This window comes from Aquarana catesbeiana, linkage group LG11 (genome assembly GCF_042186555.1).
Source record: "Aquarana catesbeiana isolate 2022-GZ linkage group LG11, ASM4218655v1, whole genome shotgun sequence".
Classification (NCBI taxonomy): Eukaryota; Metazoa; Chordata; class Amphibia; order Anura; family Ranidae; genus Aquarana; species Aquarana catesbeiana.
The window spans coordinates 279250131-279274168 of record NC_133334.1 but is presented as its reverse complement, the minus strand read 5'-3'; the positions used below and the strand labels follow the sequence as shown (position 1 = coordinate 279274168).

At 46.5% G+C, this 24038-nt stretch overlaps 1 protein-coding gene across 1 annotated transcript in view; it reads right to left on the bottom strand.

Moving 5' to 3' along the window:
• Positions 1 to 24038, bottom strand: part of CDH13 (cadherin 13) — a 902416-nt gene that overhangs the window by 331650 nt on the left and 546728 nt on the right. The window contains exon 6 of the mRNA XM_073605913.1: positions 19115 to 19259. Coding sequence (XP_073462014.1) covers positions 19115 to 19259 — 145 coding nt within the window. The remainder of the gene's footprint in view (positions 1 to 19114; positions 19260 to 24038) is intronic.

The following is a 24038-nucleotide window of genomic DNA, read 5'->3' as shown; positions in this document are numbered from 1 at the left end:
ATAGTGAGAAGAGGAGAGACGAATAGTGAGAAGAGGAGAGCCACATAGTGAGGGCAGCCCCAGGGTTGGGAGAGGAGAACCACATAGCAAGGAAAGAAGAGCCAAAGAGTTGGGAGAGAACCGCACAGTGAGGAGAGAAGAGCCACACAGGGAGGAAAGAATAGCCCCAAGGTTAGGAGAGGAGGGCCACACAAGAGGGAGAGAAGAGACCCAGAGTTAGGAGAGGGGAGCCACACGATGGGGAGTTAAAAGATTTAAAAGAGGAAAATCACACAGGGAGGAGAGAAGAGCCAAAGAGTTAGGAGAGCACTCAGAAGAGAGCCACACAGGAAGGAGATAAAAGCCCAATAGTTACGAGAGGAGAACCACACAGGAGGGAGAGAAGAGACCCAGAGTTAGGAGAGGGGAGCCACAGGATGGGGAGAGGAGAACCACACAGGAGGGAGAGAACAGACCCAGAGTTAGGAGAGGGGAGCCACAGGATGGGGAGAGGAGAACCACACAGGAGGGAGAGAAGAGACCCAGAGTTAGGAGAGGGGAGCCACAGGATGGGGAGAGGAGAACCACACAAGAGGGAGGGAAGAGACCCAGAGTTAGGAGAGGGGAGCCACAGGATGGAGAGAGGAGAACCACACAAGAGGGAGGGAAGAGACCCAGAGTTAGGAGAGGGGAGCCACAGGATGGGGAGAGGAGAACCACACAAGAGGGAGGGAAGAGACCCAGAGTTAGGAGAGGGGAGCCACAGGATGGGGAGAGGAGAACCACACAAGAGGGAGGGAAGAGACCCAGAGTTAGGAGAGGGGAGCCACAGGATGGGGAGAGGAGAACCACACAGTGAGGAAAGAAAAGCCATAGAGTGAGGATAGGAAAGTGGCTTAATGAGGAGAGCTACAGAATGAAAAGAGGAGAGCCGTGCGATGAGGAGAGGAGAGCCCCACAGTGAAGGGAGAAAAGCCACACAGAGAGAAAAATGGTGCTAGTAGAGCCTCATACTTGGGATTCAAGGGACTGTGGCAATGCAAATAGCTCTGGAATCATAGATAATCATAGGGGGCTGGTTGAAATGGCACGTCATAACGTATGTAAGTTTTTTTTCGGAAACAGTCCATGATAAAAAGCAGACGGGGGAGGGTAATAACCAGAGACATGCTCTCCATTTGTATGTTTATAATAAAAATATACACTTAGATGACGGGTTCATTTTAATCTCCTAGTGGCTGCGTGTCAGAGCCATTACACAGAGGAACAAAAGGGCAGCAGATAGAAGTGCCCCGGAACCAAATCAGAGTCAAATCATATCTGTCTCAGCCAATTAAGTTGTATTATAGGGTTACAACCCTTGTAAAGCGCGGTACAGTAATGAACTAAATTATCGTGTATGGAAATGACAGTAAACATGACTGCAGCAACCCGAGCGCAGCGAGCACGGAATTAGACGTTGCACCAAATCAATATTTTAACATTCAGCTCCTGCTGAATATTTTACCAGCCGGCTCGCAATATTCCTAACTGAAGTGAGGCCTAATTTGTACATAAATCCTTGATTCCGAGCCTCTCCGGAGAGAGCAAATTCATAATCACAAGATGGATAGCATGTGGTTAGACGTGATGGACTGTCGTGTAGGGAGCTCAAGAGCAAGATAGGGGGGGGGGGGGGGGCATAAAAAAGGAATTATGGGTAACCATCAACAAATAAAACCAAATGAATAAAATAAGCTGCGATGCAGAGTAGAGTTTAGGGTTTAGATTAACATTAAAGAGCAAATGAAAAAATTAAGATGTTGTAAAAAAGATGTTTTGTAGTGAAAACTATACAAAAATTCGAAGGAGAATTTTAATCAGGGCAAAAAATATGACAGATTAGATTAAAGCTGAGCAAATATTGTTAAATACAAGAGTCATGTGTATTCTTCCTTGAATCTCGGTGTGCTTTGTGTACTTCTTCCAGATTTGGGCATTAATCCAGTAAAACAGTCCATCACTATAGTAGACAAAACAAAACGTTGCCAGTATAAACGTGCCCTACAAAAGGGTTTAAAGTCCTGCAAGGGGTGGGCGGAAGGGATGGCTGCCCTGGGCGCAGCATGTATTGTAGGGATGGGGACATTGCAAGTTCCTTCTACTATAAGGCTGACAGGAGTAGTGACAGAGGCATCATTACTTCTGTCAGCCCAGTGCTGGAAGCAGCAATGAGAGGAGAAGAGAGCCGGGAAGAGGTGGGGCTGTACTCTCTCCCCCTCCTCCTCATAAGCTCACACTTAATGAAGGGGGGGGGGGGGTGCAACACAGCACACAGCTCCTCCTCACCAGTGTGTCCTGCTCCACACAAAACCTCATGGACCCCTGATGACTGTATTCTGCCTTTTTCAGCCCTCTCTCATAGGTGGGTTAACCCTTACAGGACCAAGATACCTGTAGTCAGGGTTGGAGGCTATTTCCCGCCCAAAATATCTTACCCTTTGCATTTCTGCCCCCCCCAGTAAGCTCTCATAGAGAACTGGCCGGACTTGCCAAGAGTTCTGATCCATTGCCCACTGACCAACAACTCAATGTGGGAAACGCTGCTCAGGTCATCCTTGGATACTACCATCTTCCCCTACAATATTCTGCAGCAGCAGCATCTAAATACTTTGAGCAGCCCACACAAGCAACAAGATAGAGTATCTACTGGATATCCTGCTTTCAGCACCCATTGTGGTGCTCAAAACAAGATACCCATTCCATTTGTGCCCCCTAGTAAGCTCTCATAGAGAACTGGCCGGACTTGCCAAGAGTTCTGGCATTAATACTGAGTTCTAAACCAATGCCCACTGGCCAACAACTCAATGGGGGGGGCATTGCTCAGGTCATCCTTGGTTACTACCATTCTTCCCTACAATAATTAGCAGCATCTTCATTTAAAGGCTTAAGCAGCCCACGCAAGCAACAAAAATAGGGTATCCATTGGATATCCTGCTATCAGCACCTATTGTGGTGCTAAAAGCAAGATATACATTGCATTTCTGCCCCCCAGTAACTTTTCAGAGAGAACTGGCCGGATTTGCTAAGAGTTCTGACATTAGCCCTGAGGTCTAACCCAATGCCCACTAGCCAACAATTCAATAAGGGGGGCATTGCTCAGGTCATCCTTGGGTAATTCTATTATCCTTTACAATAATTGGCAGCAGCATCATCTAAAGCAGGGATATGAAATTAGTGGACCTCCAGCTTTTGCAGAACTACAAGTCCCATGAGGCATAGCAAGACTCTGATAGCCACAAGCATGACACCCAGAGCCAGAGGCATGATGAGACTTGTAGTTTTACAACAGCTCTAGGTCCGCTAATTGCATACCCCTGATCTAAAGGCTTTGAGCAGCCCGCGCAAGCAACAAAAAGGGGTATCCATTGGATAACCTACTTTCAGCACCTGTGGTATTGAAAGCAAGACACACATTGCATTTCTGCCCCCCATTAAGCTCTCAGAGAGAGCTGGCCGGACTTCCCATGAGTTCTGACATGAGCACTGAGTCCTAACCCAATGCCCACTGGCCAACATCTCAATTAGGGGGACATTGCTAAGGTCATCCTTGGGTACTTCCATCCTCCCCTACAATAATTGGCCGCAGCATCATCTACAGACCTTAGTCAGCCCACAAAAGCAATGAAATAGGGTATCCATTGGGTATTCCGCTAAAAGGAAGATATCCATTGCATTTCTGCCCCCCCCCCCCCCCCCCCCCAGTAAGCTGTAAGAGAGAACTGGCTGGACTTGCTGTGAGTTCTGATCCATTGCCCACTGACCAACAACTCAATGTGGGAAACACTGCTCAGGTCATCCTTGGGTACTACCATCTTTCCCTACAATATTCTGCAGCAGCAACATTTAAAGACTTTGAGCAGCCCACACAAGCAACAAGATAGAGTATCTATGGGATATCCTGCTTTTAGCACCCATTGTGGTGCTCAAAACAAGATACCTATTCAATTTGTGCCCCCCAGTAAGCTCTCATAAAGAACTGGCTGGATTTGCCAAGAGTTCTGGCATGAGCGCTGAGTTCTAAACCAATGCCTACTTGCCACCAGCTCAATAGGGGGGGCATTGCTCAGGTCATCCTTGGTTACTACCATTCACCCCTACAATAATTGGCAGCAGCATCATCTAAAGGCGGCTTTGAGCAGCCCACGCAAGCAACACAATAGGCTATCCATTGGATATCCTGCTTTCATCACCCATTGTGGTGCTTTAAGCAAGATATACATTGCATTTCTGCCCCCCCCCCCCCCCACTAAGCTTTCAGAGAGAACTGGCCGGATTTGCCAAGAGTTCTGACATGAGCACCGAGTTCTAACCCATGCCCACAGGCCAACAATTCGATAGGGGGGACATTGCTAAGGTCATCCTTGGGTACTTCCATCCTCCCCTAAAATAATTTGCAGCAGCATCATCTACAGACCTTAGTCAGCCCACACAAGCAATGAAATAGGGTATCCATTGGGTATTCTGCTAAAAGGAAGATATCCATTGCATTTCTTCCCCCCAGTAAGCTCCAAGAGAGAACTGGCCGGACTTGTCCTGAGTTCTGGCATGAGCACTGAGTCCTGACCCTTTGCCCACTTGCCAACAACTCAATGGAGGAAACACTACTCAGGTCATCCTTGGGTACTACCATCTTTCCCTACAATATTTTGCAGCAGCAGCATCTAAAGACTGAGCGCCCCACACAATCAACAAAATAGGGTATCTACTGGATATCCTGCTTTTAGCACCCATTGTGGTGCTCAAAACAAGATACCCGTTCCATTTGTGCCCCCCAGTAGACTCTCAGAGAGAACTTGCCAGACTTGCCATGAGTTCTGACATGAGCGCGGAGTTCTAACCCAATGCCCACTGCCCAACAACCCAATAGGGGGGGACATTGCTAAGGCCATCCTTAGGTACTACATCCTCTTCTACAATAGCAGCCTCATCTAAAGACTTTGGGCAGCCTGTGCAAACAACAAAACCAAGCAAAATGTTTTATATTCAGTAACATACCACGTATAAATAAAGCCTGTTTGACTTCCATTGATGGCATGTCTCCCCCCCCCCCAATTACAGCCTGTCAACATGGATTATTAGGCACGCATGCCTATATTAGAACTAAAAGTTCTAAATAAAACCCACCATTGCTAATTAAATGTTTACACTGCGAGGGAAAACAGTGATGAATGAGAACGTCATTCGTTCATTGCCGGCAAATAAAACAATATATAATTATTTGCTAGGAACACTTATCGATACCCATTGTGTGGGCCGGCCTGGCAGACCTTTGCCTCTCACATTCAGCCTCCCCCCATTCTGGGCTGCGAGATTTTTTCATCTGGCTGTCAAAACACCACCAGCCTGTTAACACCATGTTCTAAAAGCCAGTCCGTTTCCCTTTCATACCTGGTAATTATGTTCTGATATTTATCTGTTTCCTTTGAATGGTGTTCTTTTGCTGAAAATAAAACGCTTTCAGGCAATTGTAGTAATTGAGGAAACAAATTTTCAGCGGTTCTGCCTGTTCTAAGTGGGAATGAGAGACGCTGGGTTTAATTCAGCTGCAAGCATTGTTTTCTCTCCTTTTTTTTCCTGGAAGAGACCGTAATGGTTTGTTACTTTTCTATTCATTTTCGCGATGTGTTTTTTGGTGCCGAAAACAAGTAAAAGCTCCACGACACATCCCGCCTTCTTAACAGCATCCCTTTGAAGTCTCGGCAGAAACAACTTTTGTTCTGTTCCCCTAGGGGTCAAAGTACATCACGCCCTTTGTCCCATCTTTCTGGGTGATGGGTATGCTGAGCTAGCGTGGTTGACAGAACCTTCCCTCTATACACCCACCACTGTCCAACCACGCAACTAACAAGGAGAAGAGAAGCGAATTACCTTTGAGTGGCAGCGCACACAGAGAAGGAGGGGCAGTGCCGGCGCTGGTCGGTAGGGGAAGTGAATTGAATAAAGCCAGTAACTTCTGCATCGGTTCATTTAGCGTTAAGTACAAACATTGCACACCTTGTTTTCTATCTTTATTACATTATTTCCACATTGTATAGGACACCAGGGATAGGTTCTGGATAGGATATACGTGTCCACATTATTTGGGTTATGGCCACTTTAAGGTAGGAGGACTAGAATGCAAATTTTTAGCTTTTAAGGGTTCTCGCCCATGCAGTGTTCAGGGGTAATCTGCTTGAAGAGGACTGATTTACGGTGCTGTCAGGATTGGTAAGTCCTCGCTTGGGATCTGGAATTCAGAGACTTGGAGAGACTTTGAGTGGGAAAGAGCCTCCACATCCCGATTACAGGGATATTGGTCCCAGAAGGGTTAACCCATTTGCAGGAGCCAGGATAATCTTGCCTTGTACCTTGAACTCCTTGCTCCTCCCATGAACTTCCTATTTTAGCTATGCCTTTGCACTTCCTGTTTGCCAAATTATTGTGCTCTTCTCCAGCCAATATTTTGCTCCTTTCACTCCTGCCGCCATCCATATCTTCTCTAATACTTGTTACTGACTTTGGCTTGTTTCTTGATTACCCTTCCACTTGATCCCAACCAGCAACCATTTGGCTTTGATCCTTAACTACGCTTTCACCTGATCCCAACCTGAAACTACTTGCTTACCCTTCCAAATGCAATCATTTGGCCTTGATCCTCAACTACGCTTTCACCCGATCCCAACCTGAAACTACTTGTTACTGACCTTTGGCTTGTTTACTGAATACACTTCTGCTTGATCCCTACCTGCTATATCTGCTACTGGACCCCGGCATGCTCAACTTCTGGCGGGATGATCTCGAAGACTGCAACCTGGCACTAACATGCAGCAAAACCCATCCCCACCATCAGGAGCTCTACTGAATACCAGTTAGTGCGTAGACCCTGCGTCATCTGCCAGGGTGTACTGCTTGAGTATTTATCCTGCTGATCAGTCAGAATCTCTCAACTGCTATAGCTACTGGTCTTCAAGCCTGACCCCGGGCCGTGACAAGGGGAGTCTAGAAAAGGAAAATTAAACAGCCAGCAGGTGTTGGTTAGGTGGAGTGTGAGACAGGACACAGCTGAGTGAGCAGTGTGGACTAGTTTGTGACTGAGACACAGTTGCTGAACTGTAGAGACCTCCTCTTTGTGACCCCTGAGGCAGGTGGGGACTTTGAAAAAACCCTGGTAATAGACAAGTGTTACTGGCGATGAGCCATCTTGCTGAGGATAAGCTATTTTATGTTTGCTTATGTTTGAAATTAAAAGGGACCATTTGCTTTTACTAATATGCCTGGCTGGTGATCCCAGGGTTCAACATATTACAACATACACAGTGCCATTTTTTTAGACTAGGGAAAACAGGAGAAACGTTCCAAAATAGCCCGGCCAACCTCCCTTATTCCAACAGTACCCATAACTGCCTCCCGGCTATTCTGGAGCAAGAGACTAGAGTAGCTGTGGGCTTGTGTTATTGTGAATGGCGGCAAGCTGGAGACAAGCACCGTCATTCAAACCACCAGCCCACAACAACATATGCCAGCTAGTATCTAGTCTCTCTCTCCACAGCGGATGAGCAGGTCTGGGCATAGTAGTCTGAGAAAGACTAGAGAACTATCTGGGGTGTGATGTTATGGGCTTGTCTTGAACGGAGAGGAGCGCCGTCATTCACAACACAAGCCAACGACAATATACTACTCTAGTCTCGCTCTCTATAGTGGGAGAGCTGGTCTGGGGTCAGTAGTCTGAGAGAGACTAAAGTATGTGGCGAGTATTGTTGTGGGCTTGTGTTGTTGTGAATGATGGCTACAAGCACTTGGATCCCAGGGGGAATTTAACAAGAATTTTCAAGCTAGTGCCTCTTTCCAAGTTCGCTTAGTCTAGGCAGAAAGGAATAAGAAGCTTCTTTTACCCTATTACTCATTCCACAGAAGCTGTGTGCCCTCCTGTGCTGTCCTCCACTCCTTGGATATGGGTGAGTCCTTAATGTCCTCATTTAAATGCAGCATGACTGGTCCTGCATTGCACGTGATGTCCTTGGACAGACTGCAACCGGACAAGCAGCCAAGAGTAGGGACTGGTTATATCAGTGGTTCTCAACCTTTCTGGTGCCGTGACCCCTTGATAAAATTTCCCACGTTGTGGGGACCCCTAACAGTAAAATTATTTTCGTAGCGTGGGTTGTCAGCACCCAAGGCAAGACAAGTAATTTGCGCCCCTAACCCACAGACATTTAGCACTCTCTGAGTCCCTTCCACTTGTACAGTATTAAAACCCCTTATGGTACATTTTAGGATGTACCACTCTTTCTCTTTGTTCTTCTTTCTTTCCCTTTTATCTCTCCCTATCCTAATTTCTGAGAGAGTGGTGCAGGCTTTAGGAACAGCCCAGGATTTGGTGACCCCTGGCAAATCATCATTCGACCCCCAAGGGGGTCCCGACCCCCAGGTTGAGAACCACTGGGTTATATGGAGGGGAGGTAGCCTGGAGGAGTAAGGAATAAGGTACTTCACCTTATTTCTCACCGCCTAGATTAAACTAAGTTGGAGGGGGGCAACTAGATAGCAATTTTGAAGGCTGATTAAATTTTTTCCCTACTTGAATCCTTCTGGGCAGCTTAAAAAAAAACAAAAAAAACAAATGCAGGACATCTCTGCAATACATGCACATAGCCCCATGTTTGCAAGCTTATTATGACTAAATAATGAGACCGTCTTCTGGAAATTCACAGAAGTTTGGATGTCTAGAGGGTTACGTAAGTGGCGTTGGTTGGTATTAATGAAGGGTGTGTAAAATATTTATCGGTTTCTTAGCATAAATAGTCGAAATGGCATGATTATATCCTTGACAAACTAGCACTCTCCTTTTGCTGTTAAAGTTGGATATATTTTCCACAACAACAAATAACTAACTGTCAGGGCCTGGATCTCAACCAGGGTCTTCTGCTGTGTCTGGCAGTAACTCTTCTTGCTGACCCACCTGAGATGCTGAACGGCTCCCTGGACAATTCCTTGAATGATCCTGCCTTTAACCTTGTTTCTGGTTAACCTTGAACACTTTGCTCCTCCCATTAACTTCCTGATTTAAGCCATGTCTCTACACTTCCTGTTTGCCAGATTATTGTGCTCTCCCCAGCCAATATCTCGCTCATGTCAATCCTTCTGCTGTCCGTATCTTCTCCACCACTCATTTCCAACCTTTGGCTTGCTCCTCGACTATGCTCCAGCTTGATCCCTACCTGCAACCACTTGTTACTCACCTTTGGTTTGTTTACCGACTATGTTTCTGCTTGACCCCTACCTGCTATATCTCCTACTGAACCCCGGCTTGCTCACCTCCTGGTGGGACGATCCTGAGGACCGTGATCTGGTACTAACAAGAAGAAAACCCCATCCCCACCATCAGGAGCTCTGGTGAATACCAATTAGTGTTTAGACCTCACACCTCAGGTGAGCCCATGTCATCCATCAGGATGACCTGCTTGCTTAGTTATCCTGCTGGTCGGTGGGAGCCCTTCTACTGCTATAGCTACTGGTCTCCAAACCTGACCCCTGACTGTCACACCAACACTATCAACATGTGCTCTCAGTCTTCCAGGTCAGGCTAAAGACATACTGTGAGTGCAGGGTGCAATGGACCAGACCTCACAGTGGAATGATGTAGCCATGCATGACGGAGGACCACCCAAGACCAAAGAAAAAGATGACCCTAAATATTACTGGTCTTAAGACATCAAAAAAGCTTAGTATAAAAATAGAATGCAGCATTGGGGGCCTCATCCAAGGACGAGCAGAAGGCTGTGCCTGGTAGACATGTGTACAATGGAAAAAATGGTTTTGTTTTGTATCCATTTGTTAAGTTAATCATTTTGTTTCATCATATTCGTTATGTTAGAATGATTCATTTTTGGAATTTGTTTCGTGTATTCGGATTTGGTTAGTATAATTGATATTCTTGAATCAATGCAAATTTCAGGAGACAATTCAATTTGTTCTATTCTATTCAATTCGATTCCTATTTATTCTATTATATTCCTTTCTATTCTTATCATCATCATATTTCACTTTCACACCTTACTGTATTTATTGCAATAGGTTTCCATTTCAAATTCAAATTCATTTTCTAATTTTTCTAATTCATTTTTGGGATTTCTAAATTCAAATTCGTTATTTTGTTTCATTTCATGATAATTTTTTTGGATCCGATGAAATTTGTTACTATTGTGATTTGGAGATTCAGGAACATCCAAATCTCCAAAAACAAAATTTTTGGCTGAAAAACAAATTGAAACAAAACGCACATGTCTAGTGCCTGGTTTTGCTCTTCAAAATGATGGCAAACACTTGATGAACCATAAACCAAGCATTAAAGTGATACTAAACACACACCGTTTAATTGACATTCTCCCTTCTATATCTGTATATGGATGACGGCACTGTAATTATTTTAATTAACCACTTCAGTACCGGGCACTTTCACCCCCTTCCTGCCCAGGACAATTTTCAGCTTCCAGCGCCGTCACACTTTGAATGACACTTGCATGGTCATGCAACACTGCACCCAAACTAAATTGTTATCATTTTCTTCCCACAAATAGAGCTTTCTTTTGGTGGTATTTGACCATCACTGGGGTTTTTATTTTTTGCTAAACAAACTAAAAATGACCAACATTTTTTTAATTTTTAATTTAAAAAAAAAAGTTTTTCTTCGTTTCGGTTATAAAATGTAGTTTTCTCCTTTACCGATGGGCACTGTTGAGGCAGCACTGATGGGCACTGATGAGGCAGCACTGATGGGCACTGATGAGGCAGCACTGATGGGCACTGATGAGGCAGCACTGATAAGGTGGCACTGATGAGCACCGATGAGTTGGCAGTGGCACTGATGAGGAGGCAGCACTGATATGTATAATTGATGGGCACTGATAGCCGGCACTGATATGCAGCACTGATGGGCACCAATAGGCAGCACTGATATGCAGCACTGATGAACTGATAGGCGGCACTGACGGGCAGCTGTGATGGGCACTGACAGGCGGCTGTAATTGGCACTGACAGGCGGTACTAATGAGCAGCACTGATGATTAGGAGGTACTGAAAGGTGTTATTGTAGGGCACTGATTGGCACTGTGATGGGCACCTACAGCCATTTCTAATGGGGCACTGACTGGCAGCTGATGGGCACCTTTTTGGCAGCTGTGGTGGCACATCTGATGGGGCTGTGCTGATAATAAATGTGCTGATTATCAGCACAGACCCCCCCCCCCCCTTTGTCAGGGACAGCCGCCGAACGGCTCTCCCTGTCAGCGCGCACCGAGGAATTCCGTTTACCGGCACTTCCTGGTTCACGCGATGATCAGCTGTGATTGGTCACAGCTGATCACGTGGTAAGGAGCCTCCACCAGAGGCTCCATACCACGATCGGAGGTACAGTGTGTCAGAATGACACACAGCACCTCCAATCGCCGCGCTGCGTGCCCCCGTGGGCGCCCGCCGGCATGTTTTCCTGCTGGACGTCGTATGACGCCCAGTCAGGATAACAGAACCACCGCCCGGCCGTCATTCTGCTATAGGCCGGGCGGGAAGTGGTTAAAGAAAAAAAAAAAAAGTCGAAATAACTTTTTCCTAATGAATACCCACCTGTCACATGACCCGGCTCTCTCCCAGCCTGTCTGCAGGGAAACATAAGCAGGAGGAGCTTCTAGTCCTCTGCTGCTGGTCACATGTTCAACATAAAAAAATAAACTGCATTTGGAATACAGAGTAAAAATACATAAATAATATCAATAAACTGTTTTTACAAATTTATATTTGAAATCAAATCTTTATTATTTTTTGGCAATAACATGGCGTGGGCGGATTTCTGCCAGTCGCATCCTGTATCACACCCCTCCAGCCTGTGTCTTAGAATAAGAGGGAGGTGAAGCCTCCATCAATCAAGATGTAATATCCCACCCCCCATTGTGTGTAGCTGGTTAGTGAGCATGGAGGTGGAGGGAGGGAGTGGGCGGTCATTTAGCACTGTGTATACGCCCACATGTGTGACTCTATAGTCACATGGGCTGCTCAGATATGATGGGGGAGGAAATGCTAAGCATAGAAACCCACTGAAAACTGAGCATGTGCAGAGCTGCCAACACTGCTCTGCAAAATTCCTAGCTGAATTGGGGACATGGACAGAAGGGGCAGATTCAACCAGGATTTTCGCAGAATACAGAAAAGGAATCTCATAATGACTGAGCGAGTATGAATAAAAAACCTATAGTGGCACTAGAGCAGGGGTGTCAAACTGGTGACCTGGGACTGGGAGTCCCGCTTGTAACGGTCAGCCTTGTAATGCCCCATGGGACAGCTGGAGGGCTGCCAATTTGACACCTGTGCACCAGTGGGATGTAGCATAAAGGTACATGTTTATAACAGCATGAACAAAAAAGTCCATCATTTAAAAGTCCGCAGTATCCTCGGAGGTAACGCGTTTCAAAGCTTCCGCTTCATCATCAGACCTTCTGATGAAGAAGCGGAAGCTTTGAAACGTGTTACTGCCCCTTCATGTCAGCACTGCCTCCATAGTGTCGTCAGACCCGGTCCGGCGCCATCAGGCGGTCCGCTCCGGTTAATGCGTTGAGCGGCCGCTTACTACAGCCTTCCATCCATACAGCTCCTTTGTCAGATGCCACTACTCTACGAGGACCACTTGTGAGAGCCCAGAGACTGACCAGAACAACTCTATACATGCCTATTTCATCTGTTAAAATGTGAGCCGCTCTTTGTCTTTCTTTTAATAAATCGGAGTATATTAATACTGCACTTGGAGCCCCTCTGTGTCTTTCGAGTGAGTATGAACAGCATGGAATACGCCATTTATGGAGAGTTTTTAATGATGCGAGTTTAGTGACACTTTAAGGGTCCAAGAGGTGAGGAGCTCCTTTCCCCCACCCCCCCGTAGAAGGTGCCACCTTTTATCCTCGTGGTTGCGGACGCGGCTGCAAACAAATCTAACTCTTTATGGAATCATCCTTGTCTCATCTTTCTGATCAGTGGAAGTCTCCGGTGTGTCATGCCAGTAACAGATGTTAAAATTGCTTCCAGGCTACTGAAGACTTTCTAATGCAAGCTGGATCCATCTTTATGTTTAATGTAGCAATAGTCTTACTGTCTTCTTTTTAATTTGCTCGGGGCCATGAAAGCACGGTTCACCGAGAGGAGGCTGCTAATTACTCCGGAGACATAAACCTCGTATTAAGGTAACAGCTCAAAGTCAGCGCACAACATCCGCGACTTTCTTCCCAACAAAGCAGCAATTAAAGGGAAAGTAGTGTGTTGCCTTCACTCAGCACACATAACGAGTTATTACAGCAAGGTTTACTTTTAATGTCATTTTTTTTTGTAATGCGTCTGTACATTTTTTGTATATGATCAGACAGATTCTTCAATCAACAACTGCAGAGATAAAAATCTCCTCCACACGGAGGGTGCCCTGCTTTTAATGTTAGCCCTGACTGCTAGACTTGCATTAAGGAAGGGAGGGAGAGTAAAAGAGCCAGCAATGAAGTTGAAGCTGCACAGCAAAAATTGAGTAAGTAGCAGTGGCGGCCGGTGCTGTATATTTTGTGGGGGTGCAAACAAGACACCCGTCGCAATCCCCTCCGGTCGGTCGCTCAGTCAAACACACCACCCCCCCTCCCCACCCGTCGCTCGCTCGTCCCCCCACCAGCCCTGCATTCACCTCATCTAGGTCGCGGGCAGCTTCGGCTGCTTTCTGCGTCTCCTCCTCTGCAACTCCAGGTTCTCCAGCTTCATGGCGGCCTCCTCCTCTGTGGCTTCACCCTGCATCTCCGGCTTCATGGCGGCCTCCTCCTCAGCAGCTTCACCCTGCGTCTCCGGCTTCATGGCGGCCTCCTCCTCAGCGGCTTCACCCTGCATCTCCGGCTTCATGGCGGCCTCCTCCTCAGCGGCTTCACCCTGCATCTCCGGCTTCACGGCGGCCTCCTCCTCATCGGCTTCACCCTGCGTCTCCGGCTTCATGGCGGCCTCCTCCTCGGCGGCTTCACCCTGCATCTCCGGCTTCACGGCGGCCTCCTCCTCGGCGGCCTCCTCCTCGGTGGCTTCACCCTGCGTCTTTAGCTTCACGGTAGCCTCCTCCTCGGCGGCTTCACCCTGCATCTCCGGCTTCACGGCGGCCTCCTCCTCAGCGGCTTCACCCTGCATCTCCGGCTTCACGGCGGCCTCCTCCTCAGTGGATTCACCCTACATCTCTAGCTTCACAGCGGCTTCCTCCTCAGCGGCTTCACCCTGTGTCTCCGGCTACGCGGCGGCTTCCTCCTCGGTGGCCTCCCTCGGAAACCCAATACGAATGCTTCTCCTCTCGGCCAATCGGGTCTTATGACCCACTTCCTGGTTGGCGGGGAGGAGACTCAGGAAGGTCAATAGCGAATATTAATTCGCTATTGTCACACAAGTGGGTGGGGTTTTTGAAGCCAATTAGAGCCTCAGGCTCTAATCATGTGGTTAAAAAAAAAAAACCATTGAAATCTACGTGTCTGGTGCCCTGTATGTAGATTGGGGGCCGGGCGCATGGATTAGGGGGTGGCCCCTGTGCCCCTAATGGACAGGCTGCCACTGGTAGTCCCTTCCAGCTGCCTGCAGTAGATTTCACAGACTAAAGCCTGAATGAATGTTACAGTCTTACAGTTGTCTTTCTTAAAAAAAAAAAAAAAAAGCCACATCCTAAGAAGAAAACCCTGTTCCCTGCCAGCATGATTGCAGAACTGACTCTGTGGGGGGAGGGGGGTCAGAGTTCTGCAGAGAGAACACTGCTTCTGCATGGAGAGCAAGGGTCCTGTTCTGGAGTAATTGGTGTATATCGCGCTGACATATATAAAATAGCAGCCAGCACAACACTAAGACAAGTATAAATCAAGAGATTTGTGAAAGATAACATTTTGTGCAGCGCTAAAAAAACTCAAGTTGATAAAAACTCCTATACAAACTAATATATACTTTGAAATGACCACAAAAAAAACTGTGAAAAGTGATGTGAAATGCACATTCCATGTGCCATTGTGTAAAGTTTTTTAATCAATAAATAGAACAGTCCTTGGATAAACAGTGAAAACAGATTATGTAGCCAGAAGAGGAATTCCACGTGACACCAGTGTTGAAGTGAAGACACAGACAACAGAACCACCACTGGTTAGTGAGGAGGCTTACCGGAGTAAGAGGACTCAATGGGCATATGCCCAGTGAGTCAACAAGGCCTATGGTGTAAACACCAAATTATGGGACCTCCACGTCTGGGCTCCAGATCAAGATGGAAGATAGTCCAATTGGTCAAGAGATGTCACAGAGAAGCAGTCCTCACAAGCAGCCAACTTGTTAGACCAAATCCTCTCAAATGTTCAAAGTAGCATGACCAAAAAAGAAAATACTCCACATAGTGTGAATCCGTATAAACATAGAAATGCATTAAAAAATTGGAAACACTCACATTTAGAAAGTGGATCAAGCGCTTGAAATTAAGGTTTGTGGGTAACACAATGACATCAGCAGGGCTCGTCCCATAAATTTCTATGTTTATACGGATTCACACTATGTGGAGTATTTTCTTTTTTGGTCACGCCACTTTGGGCTAATGTTGTCCGTTTGATACAAAGGAAAAGAACACCTCCTCCATACATTCATTTCATGCTAGCTGCCTGAAAACACTGTATATTCTTGTCACTCTTAGCTTTGGTGGTCAGGCACTATAGCTGGCTCTATGTTCTTCACCTATAGCAACCCCCTTTCCCATAAGGCAAGCAGGCCTATTGCTACTCGGTTGCCCCCCAGGTTTTAAACGTAATGCTATAGTGCCCTGCTACCACGCTGAGGCAGGCGCAAGCTAAGCACAACAAATGGGTACTTACGGCTGGCAGATAGGCAGAGTGGTCTAAAGGCAGTCTGGGTTCAAGGCAGGTAATGTTCAGAGAGTGGTCAGGGTAAATTCCATGGTCAAATGGCAGGCAGAGTTCAGAGAGTAGTCAGGGTCAAATCAGTGGTCAAACGGCAGGCAGAGTTCAGAAAGTATAGGGTCAAATCCATGGTCAAACGGCAGGTAGGGTTCAAAGAGTAGCCAGGGTCAAATCCGTGGTCAAAAGGCAGGCAGTGTTCAGAGAGTAGTCAGGGTCAAATCCGTGGTCAAACGGCAGGCAGAATTCAGAGAGTGGTCAGGGTCAAATCTGTGGTCAAAAGGCAGGCAGGGTTCAGAGAGTAGTTCAAAGCCCAACCCGAGGTTGATAACAAGGAAATCCATACAGAGTTCAGAGACTCAGACAGACAGAGATCTCAGTAGGTTTCTAAAGGAAATTTGTAAACTCTGTATAAAATTGTATTCTATCTTGTATGCTTTGCCTATGTATTGCACACTTCACTCATTGTGCACACGACACTTATGATGTTTTCATTACATGTTGCATTCTTTCATGTCCTGATTAGAATTTAGCCTGCCTGTATTACGCCCCTTCTTACCATAAAAGTACAATTGTAATATTAACGTGATATTAATGGGATACCTACATAATCATGCATATAAAAAAATTCAAGCGCTTCAAATAAACAGAACTGTTATTTGGAAACATGCTGAGTGTATCTTTTTGTGACTCTACTGCAGTAGTTATTAATTTGGCACTACTAATCAATATGAGGATAGGAGTTGCCCATCTATAAAGTTTCCAGAACAGTAGTCAGGGTCAAATCTGTGGTGAAAAGGCAAGTGGAGTTCAGAGAGTAGTCAGGGTCAAACCCGTGGTCAAAAGGCAGGCAGAGTTGAGAGAGTAGTCAGGGTCAAACCCGTGGTCAAAAGGCAAGCAGAGTTGAGAGAGTAGTCAGGGTCAAACCCGTGGTCAAAAGGCAGGCAGGGTTCAGAGAGTAGTTCAAAGGCCAATCCGAGGTTGATAACAAGGAAATCCATACTAGCAGGCAGGGCGGGGACCAGGGGAAGGTAAAAGTCAGGGATGGGAACAAGGCAGGCAAACAGGGAGCTTGAAGCACGTGTTGCTGTCACTACCACAAGCATGACATTAAGGGCTTGGCAGGCTTAAAACAGGTTTGGTCTCTTCCCAGAGGCTGCGTCTACACCAATCACCCTGCAGGTGGACAGTCAGACAAGGAGAATGCTGCTCACCCAAAAAAGGGATGCTGTAATGAGACCAGCAGCTGCCAAGGAACAGGAGCGTTACACTCTCCTGACAATTCTTACATCCTTTCCAGGCAATGTTCACCAAAGCAACAGAGATATAGACGATGGATGTCATACTTGAAGGTCAATGCAATAAAGAGCAAGTACATCCTATTCAGCATGCCAGAAGAAAAACAACCAACTCATGAGGGTACTTCAGACAAAAAAAACTCTAACATTCGGTAGTCTTATCTCTATACAAATAGTTTCCTTTATATTATTTCTGTGAGGGTTTAATAAAACAGATATTTGACTCACCCATATACCAGATATTGGTTGAGTGCAGATTTAACTTGGCTACCACATTCACAAGCGGCAGATACTATATAAGACAACGATTGATTTAAAAGGTTAATACAGATGATCAGGTTTTCTACAGAGTAAAAACATCGAAATTGGGTCTGGTTGAATCCAAGGTAAGTAGCCAACATGTCTAAGAAATGTAACATTTTGGATCCTATTCAGCAGGGGAGATCGCTGGACTAACCTAGCCAGGGCTGCTGTTAGAAATCATGGGGCCCAATATAGCCTTTCTGACAGGACCCCCCCCCCCCCCAATCCCACCTATACCCCACCCCTCTGGGGTGCAGCAAAACAGCGGCACTGATTTTACCTCCCGAAAATGAAAAAAAAAAAAGCGGCCCACTTTCTGGGTCACTTTGTTGACCCGATAGGGCCCAGGGAAATGTAATTTAAGCCTTAGTAAACAAGTAGGAGCGGATTCTGCTGCATCCCGTTCCAGGTGTGGGTCTAAAGACGCAGAGTACTTACATATGTTTTGGTCCTGTCCAGCTTTGTCGGAATATTGGAAGGACTTTATTTCTTTTTTTGACAACACTTTACATTTACCTCTACCTCACACTCCTGAAGTTGGACTATAAGGTGTGTTAAATGACTTTACACCCAGGACTCATGCACGTACTCTTGTACGTATATTAATATTTTATGCCAGGAAATATATTTTTTTGCGATGGAAGAATGCCTCCGCTTCGAAAATACAAACCTTTTACCACATGGTAAATAAAGTTTTACCCATCTTTAAGCTCATATATAATGGTAGGGCTTGCCCCAAAAAGTTTTTCAAGGTCTGGCAACCCTGGCTCGATATTTCTGATCCCTTTTGGAGAGACACTCTGCTATCCCAACAGTAGTGGGTAGCTGACTTCATGTTTAGGTCACTGTGTCTGTAGGTCGCCGGATGTTCTGTTGGTGGCTCCATGACTCTTCAATCTGATTGACAGGGAGAGGGCGGTTAGGTTTGAATGGTGGTTGTATGTAGTTGTGTGTGTGTGAATGGTGAATGGATGTCTTTTACCGTTTGTAATATTATAATGTATTGGTTTTGGGCCCTATGTGGTCCACATACGGTAATTTTGGTAAGCCTTTCTATGAAGTTTCCCTCTGTTGGGGAAAGTTACTGTTGTGATAAGATGTTTGGCTACTGGTTCTAAAATTCTAAAGTTCTAAAATGCTCATTCTATACATGATACCTGTCAAAACTTTATATGGAAAATCAATTAACAAACACTTAAAAAAAACAAAAAAAAAAAACAAGTAGGAGCGAGGGTGTGGTTCAGTAAAATCCATGTATTAATTTAGGAAGAAATAAACAATAAAGTTGACCTGGGTCCCCCTGTTTAGCTGATGAGGTCTGGGCCCAGTACAACAGGACCGGTTCTACTGCCTAATCAGTGGCCCTGAACCCCGCATGGTTAATACAGAGGCTCCAACTGAAGCTGTCAGTGTAGTGTAGTGTACCCGGCTTTGGAAGGAACATTGGTGGAAAATACATGAACACTTCAGTTCTTTAGTTACAAAAAAATATGATGTAACTCATTCAGGACACAGGGTCAGCTATTGGGAAGCCGTTACAGTTGAGGGGGCGCTGTGAAATTTAAAAGGGACAGGTTTGGCACTCACCAGTTGGAGACCCTTCAAGAACATGGCCGATGTAAGGACCTTCCTTGAAGATTGGTCGATTGTCATTCTGATCGATGACCAGGACTTCTAGATCCACTGGGCCCTCAATGGTTTTTCCACTTTCATCTATGGTTTCCACCCGCAACTGTTGGCGAGAAAAGAGACAATATGAGTATAAGACAACAAATCCAGACAACATGGCATTTCTAGAAAAGACAGCAATCCCAAAGTCAGAAGTTATAATCAATATAAAATCTGTTCTGCTTCATCCCAAAACTTAAAGCGGAGTTCCGCCATTTTTTTTTTAAAGACAGCAACTACAAATACTGCAGCTGCTGACTTTTAAATTATGGACACTTACTTGTCCAGGGCGCCCGCGATGTTGGCACCCGAAGCCGATCTGTCCCTCGGCTCTCGGGTGGAGGCACCACCATCTTCGGTAAGGGAATCAGGAAGTGAAGCCTTGCGGCTTCACAGCCTGGTTCCCTACTGCACATGCGCGAATCGCGCTGTGCGATTCCACTGGTTCCTGCTGTCTCTGGGACCTATGTGTCTTCCAGAAGACAGTGGGGGGGGGTGCCGGATGTGGCATAGATATCCGCAGATACTGCGGCTATCTATGCCTGGAAGTGGGAGCAAATACCTGGATTATACAGGTATCTGCTCCCCCCTCCCCCCTGAAAGGTGCCAAATGTGACACTGGAGGGGGGGGGGGGGGATCCGAAAAGCGGAAGTTCCATTTTTGGGTGGAACTCCGCTTTAAAAAGCTGCTCAGTGGACTTCTGGGTAGAATCGCTGCCCCTTGTCATTACCCTTGGGGGGGTAGTAGAGATATACATCACCTGACTCTTAAATGGAGGGTACCGGGGCAAACAGGAAAAGGGGCCAGAATGCCAAGAAGGAACAAAGAAGGCCAATAAGAGGTTGACCCTGGTGATGATGTCACTGGTGTGAGGTCACAGATGTATCATACTCCGGAGTTATACAATGGAGTTAGTCATCATTATTAAACCAACACGTCTATGTAGTTTAGGATGAAGAGTTCTAATATTGGCAACTAGGCAAACAGTAGAGTGTAGAGATGCGCACAACGGAAAAACTCATTTAGCTTTGGATTCATTTGTTAAAGGAGTAAAGGCAGAAGGTTTTTTTTTTTATCTTAATGCATTCTATTAAGATAAAAAACCTTGTGTGTGTGTGTAGCAGCCTCCCCCAGTACCTCCCAATTACCTACCTGAGCTCCTTCTCTCTCCAGCGATGTCCACAATCCCCTCAGCCACCCAGTACACTCCTCCTGATTGGTCAATCAAAGTCAGTCACCCAATCAGGGGAGAGAGGGGGGCGGGGCCAGGTCGGGGCTCCATGTCTGAATGGATGCAGGGAGCTCTGACTCGGCTTGGGTGCCCCCTGTAGCAAACAGCAGGGAAGTGTTGTTTTTTTTTTAATTATTATATTTAGTGTCCCAGTGCTCAGTCCAGCCCAAATTCAACATTCAATTTTGAGCAGATGATAGAGCGTGAAATCACAACCATTAACGTGATATATCTGAAGGATTGAGGAGGTGATTATACCCATCTGCAACAATACTGGTCTTGTACTGCCTGTTGGATTTTTCATTTGTACATTATCAATAATAAAGATAAGGCATGGAGACCCCCCACCTACAGTAATGGTCAATCTAAGACATCAAGCTAAGGAGAGGGCAGAGAAGAGATCACGGCAAAACCCAACATCACCAGCAGCTATCTATAACCGATCTTCCAGTTTTGCATCAACCCTTTAAATTGTGATTTCACCTGCTCACAGTGCATTACCTGTGGGAATCTGGGTGCCTTGTCAAAAACCCAGCGTAGAGACGTGCGTGAAACCTATGTGCTGTATAATAATAAAGTGGATAAATATTATTTAAAAGAAATTGGGCTATAAAAGGTAAATGATTACATGTTAAAGCAGCTTAAGTGCTTGCAAACAAGCCTCCCTTTCTCAGAGTTTAATGCTCCTCGAATTTTACTCAGCATGAAAAACTTTGTGCCCTGCTGCTTCCTTCTATTTAACGGAATGGCTTTTATACCTGATGGAAGCTAATGTGATCCCACAGTCAGACTTACCCGCTAATGTTCAACAACCATCCCGATCTGAGCCTCGTTTTTATTGTAATTGTGTGCAACACCTTGTCCTCCACACCAAAGTTTGGTAGCCTCCTAACAGCTGGGCCATGCTGTCCTGGCTGAGCGTGATGGGAAGTTTAGTTCCCTAGCAAGAGATTTCTTTTTATTGGAGTGGTGGGACATGTAGCTCCTTACTCAAACGCTTTTCTTCCCCCTCCATACCTTTACCAAAGCCAATTTATGGTAGGATAAAAAAAGATAGCCCTCATATGTTGCACGTTGGTCTTCATTCTAAACTTCCTTGTCATATCTAGCAAAGGCCGTCAGGTTTCTGTGGTAGTCAGCCTTTGTAGAACGCCAACCCAGGGTTCCTCAAGCTGCATGGAGTCTAAGCCCCAGCCTGCTTCTTCACTAGGGCACCTGATGGTGGGGATGGACTTGCAGCAAGCTTAACCAGGTTGCAACCCCCAGATATGCCCAGCTGATGATAGGGAGGCAATTCGCATATGGGTTTAGTATAGATGACGACAGAGGAGGATCCAGGAAACAAGTCAAGGCCAGGGCAGGCAGCAGACAAGCACAAATGGAAGACGAAACCGGGGGGCGGTACACAATGGAAGACGAAGCTGGGGGGGGACGACACAGGACGTCAGACACAGAATACAAAAAACACTAGGCACACAGGAGCTCAGAGGACTAGAAAGTTGCTCAGGCAACACAGTCTTCACTAAGCATGTGTTATTTAGGAAACCATGCTGGGAGGCAGGCCAGGCAGTAATAGACTTTGACGCGGTGAAGTCATCCAGAGGTTCGCCCCCCCCTCCTCCTTCCCCTTCCGCCAGGCCATTCACACAGCGCAGCACGCTTCACACATGCACAGTAGGGAACCGTCTGTGAACCCTCAAGGCTTCACTGCCAGTTAGCCTTACCCAAAATGGTAGCGGCAGCACCCGAGAGCCAATTGAAAATGGCAATTGGCTAAGACACCGCTGGATTCGTGGGCAGATAAGTGTCCCAACAGTATTTGTAGCTGCTGACTTTCAGTTTGTTCTGACAGAGCTCCTCTTTAAGTGAATGGCCAAGTGGAGAGGCAGCGGAGACATGACACCATTGGGGGGTGTCTAAGGGAACTGCTGCAGCAGTGATCTCTGCAGCAAGCTGGAGCTGTACCATCCAGAACAAAAAAAATCTGGCCATAAACTCCTTGACTTTAGACTGGTTCCAGGTGAACTGGTCAAAATGTGCCTAATGGGATGCCCTGTCAGCTCCCTCCTGCCTGTCATCCTTCGACTGAAAAATCAAATAAGTCAGGGGAAGATTGTTAACGGAACAGCAGCTGCATCCAATCAGATCGGCCGCTGTTTGGATATTCTGACAGCTGTCACCAGTGGCTGTCAGAATACAATGGTCCAGCAAGAGCATTCTGCCATCCGTGCTGTATAGTGTCAAAGTACATGGCCTGGAACTGAGCAAAATCTAAGAGTAGGGCAGCATGACTGGGGGGCAGGGAAGAGCTAAGAAGTCCAGTGGGGAGAGCACATGGCAAAACCCAAGACCAAGTGGCTGACCCCCTGTATTCAGAATGCATTGGGCCATCTGAGCAGGACAGGACCTGGAAGCAAGTGGAGATCACTGGATGGAGTTGACACAGGCCAGCTGTTAGAAACCACAGGGTCCCATCCAGCCAATCTTACACGACTCCCTCTACCAAATAAACACAGTTTACTATGCTTCAGTTATGAATGATCTGTACTGATCACTCACTGTGTTCATTCATATGACATACAGTATATAACAGTATATATATATATACCGCACTCCTCCCCCACTCTCCATCCTCAAGGATCCTATTGGGTGCTTACAGCTTCCGGCAGGAAGGAGAGGGGGGAAGACGGCAGCACCGCAGGGTGGGGGGGGCACACAGGTGGCCTGGACAGCAGGGGGAGGGTGATCTCTGTGGCAATGGGGGACAGTTACTGGAACTGATCTCCTGTATGGCTCTCTCTGCAGCACCTGAAAGCCGGCAGGAGGGAGAGGAGAAGAAGACAGCTTTCAGCTGCTGCAGAGGGAGCCATGCAGGGGATCGGTTCTAGTAATTGCCCCCTGCCAATCACCCTCCCTGACTACATTCAATTCACCCTGCTGCCTGGGCCACATACAGTAGGAACGGTGGTTCCCCCCTGAGTAGGAATGTCCAATACAGCGATTCCTAGCTTGCAGGGGAGGGGGGCAAGTTTGGTACCTAGGTGGATGCAGCAAAACTCTGTGAGCAGAGTAGTGGTGGCTGTCAGTCACTTCTGTCTGCTCTGCCCCCCCTGTGCTCACTGGAGGGCTGGGCTGTGGAGGGGGCGGGATCGGAGCTGGCTCAGGCTCTCAATGGCTCGCTGAGAGGCTGAGCCGGGTGCCGGTCTAGGCATGTGGGTGGATCCCGACCATATGGTCGCGATCTTCCCCCAGCCTGGCCTGGCTCTGTGACGTCAGCCGACAGCGGGCTTCCTGAAAATGGGTCACAGGAGTGCAGAGCGAACTCCATTCCTGTGATGCACAGAAGTACAGCCGAGCTTTGGCTGTACTTCTCCTATAAGTTCAAGACAAGGTCTTACATATAAATATAAACATTAGTTTTGCAAATTAGCCATAGTGTTATTGTCATGGTAACGGACGTATGATAAAACTGAAAATTTAGCCTTGGTACCAAGTCATCATTGACCTCCATTAATAAAAGCTTTAAACAAATATGCAGAATAATATGTGCATTTCAAAAACAAACAAATATGAATGATTGCCAAGGGAAAAATAAATAAAAAATCAAGGCC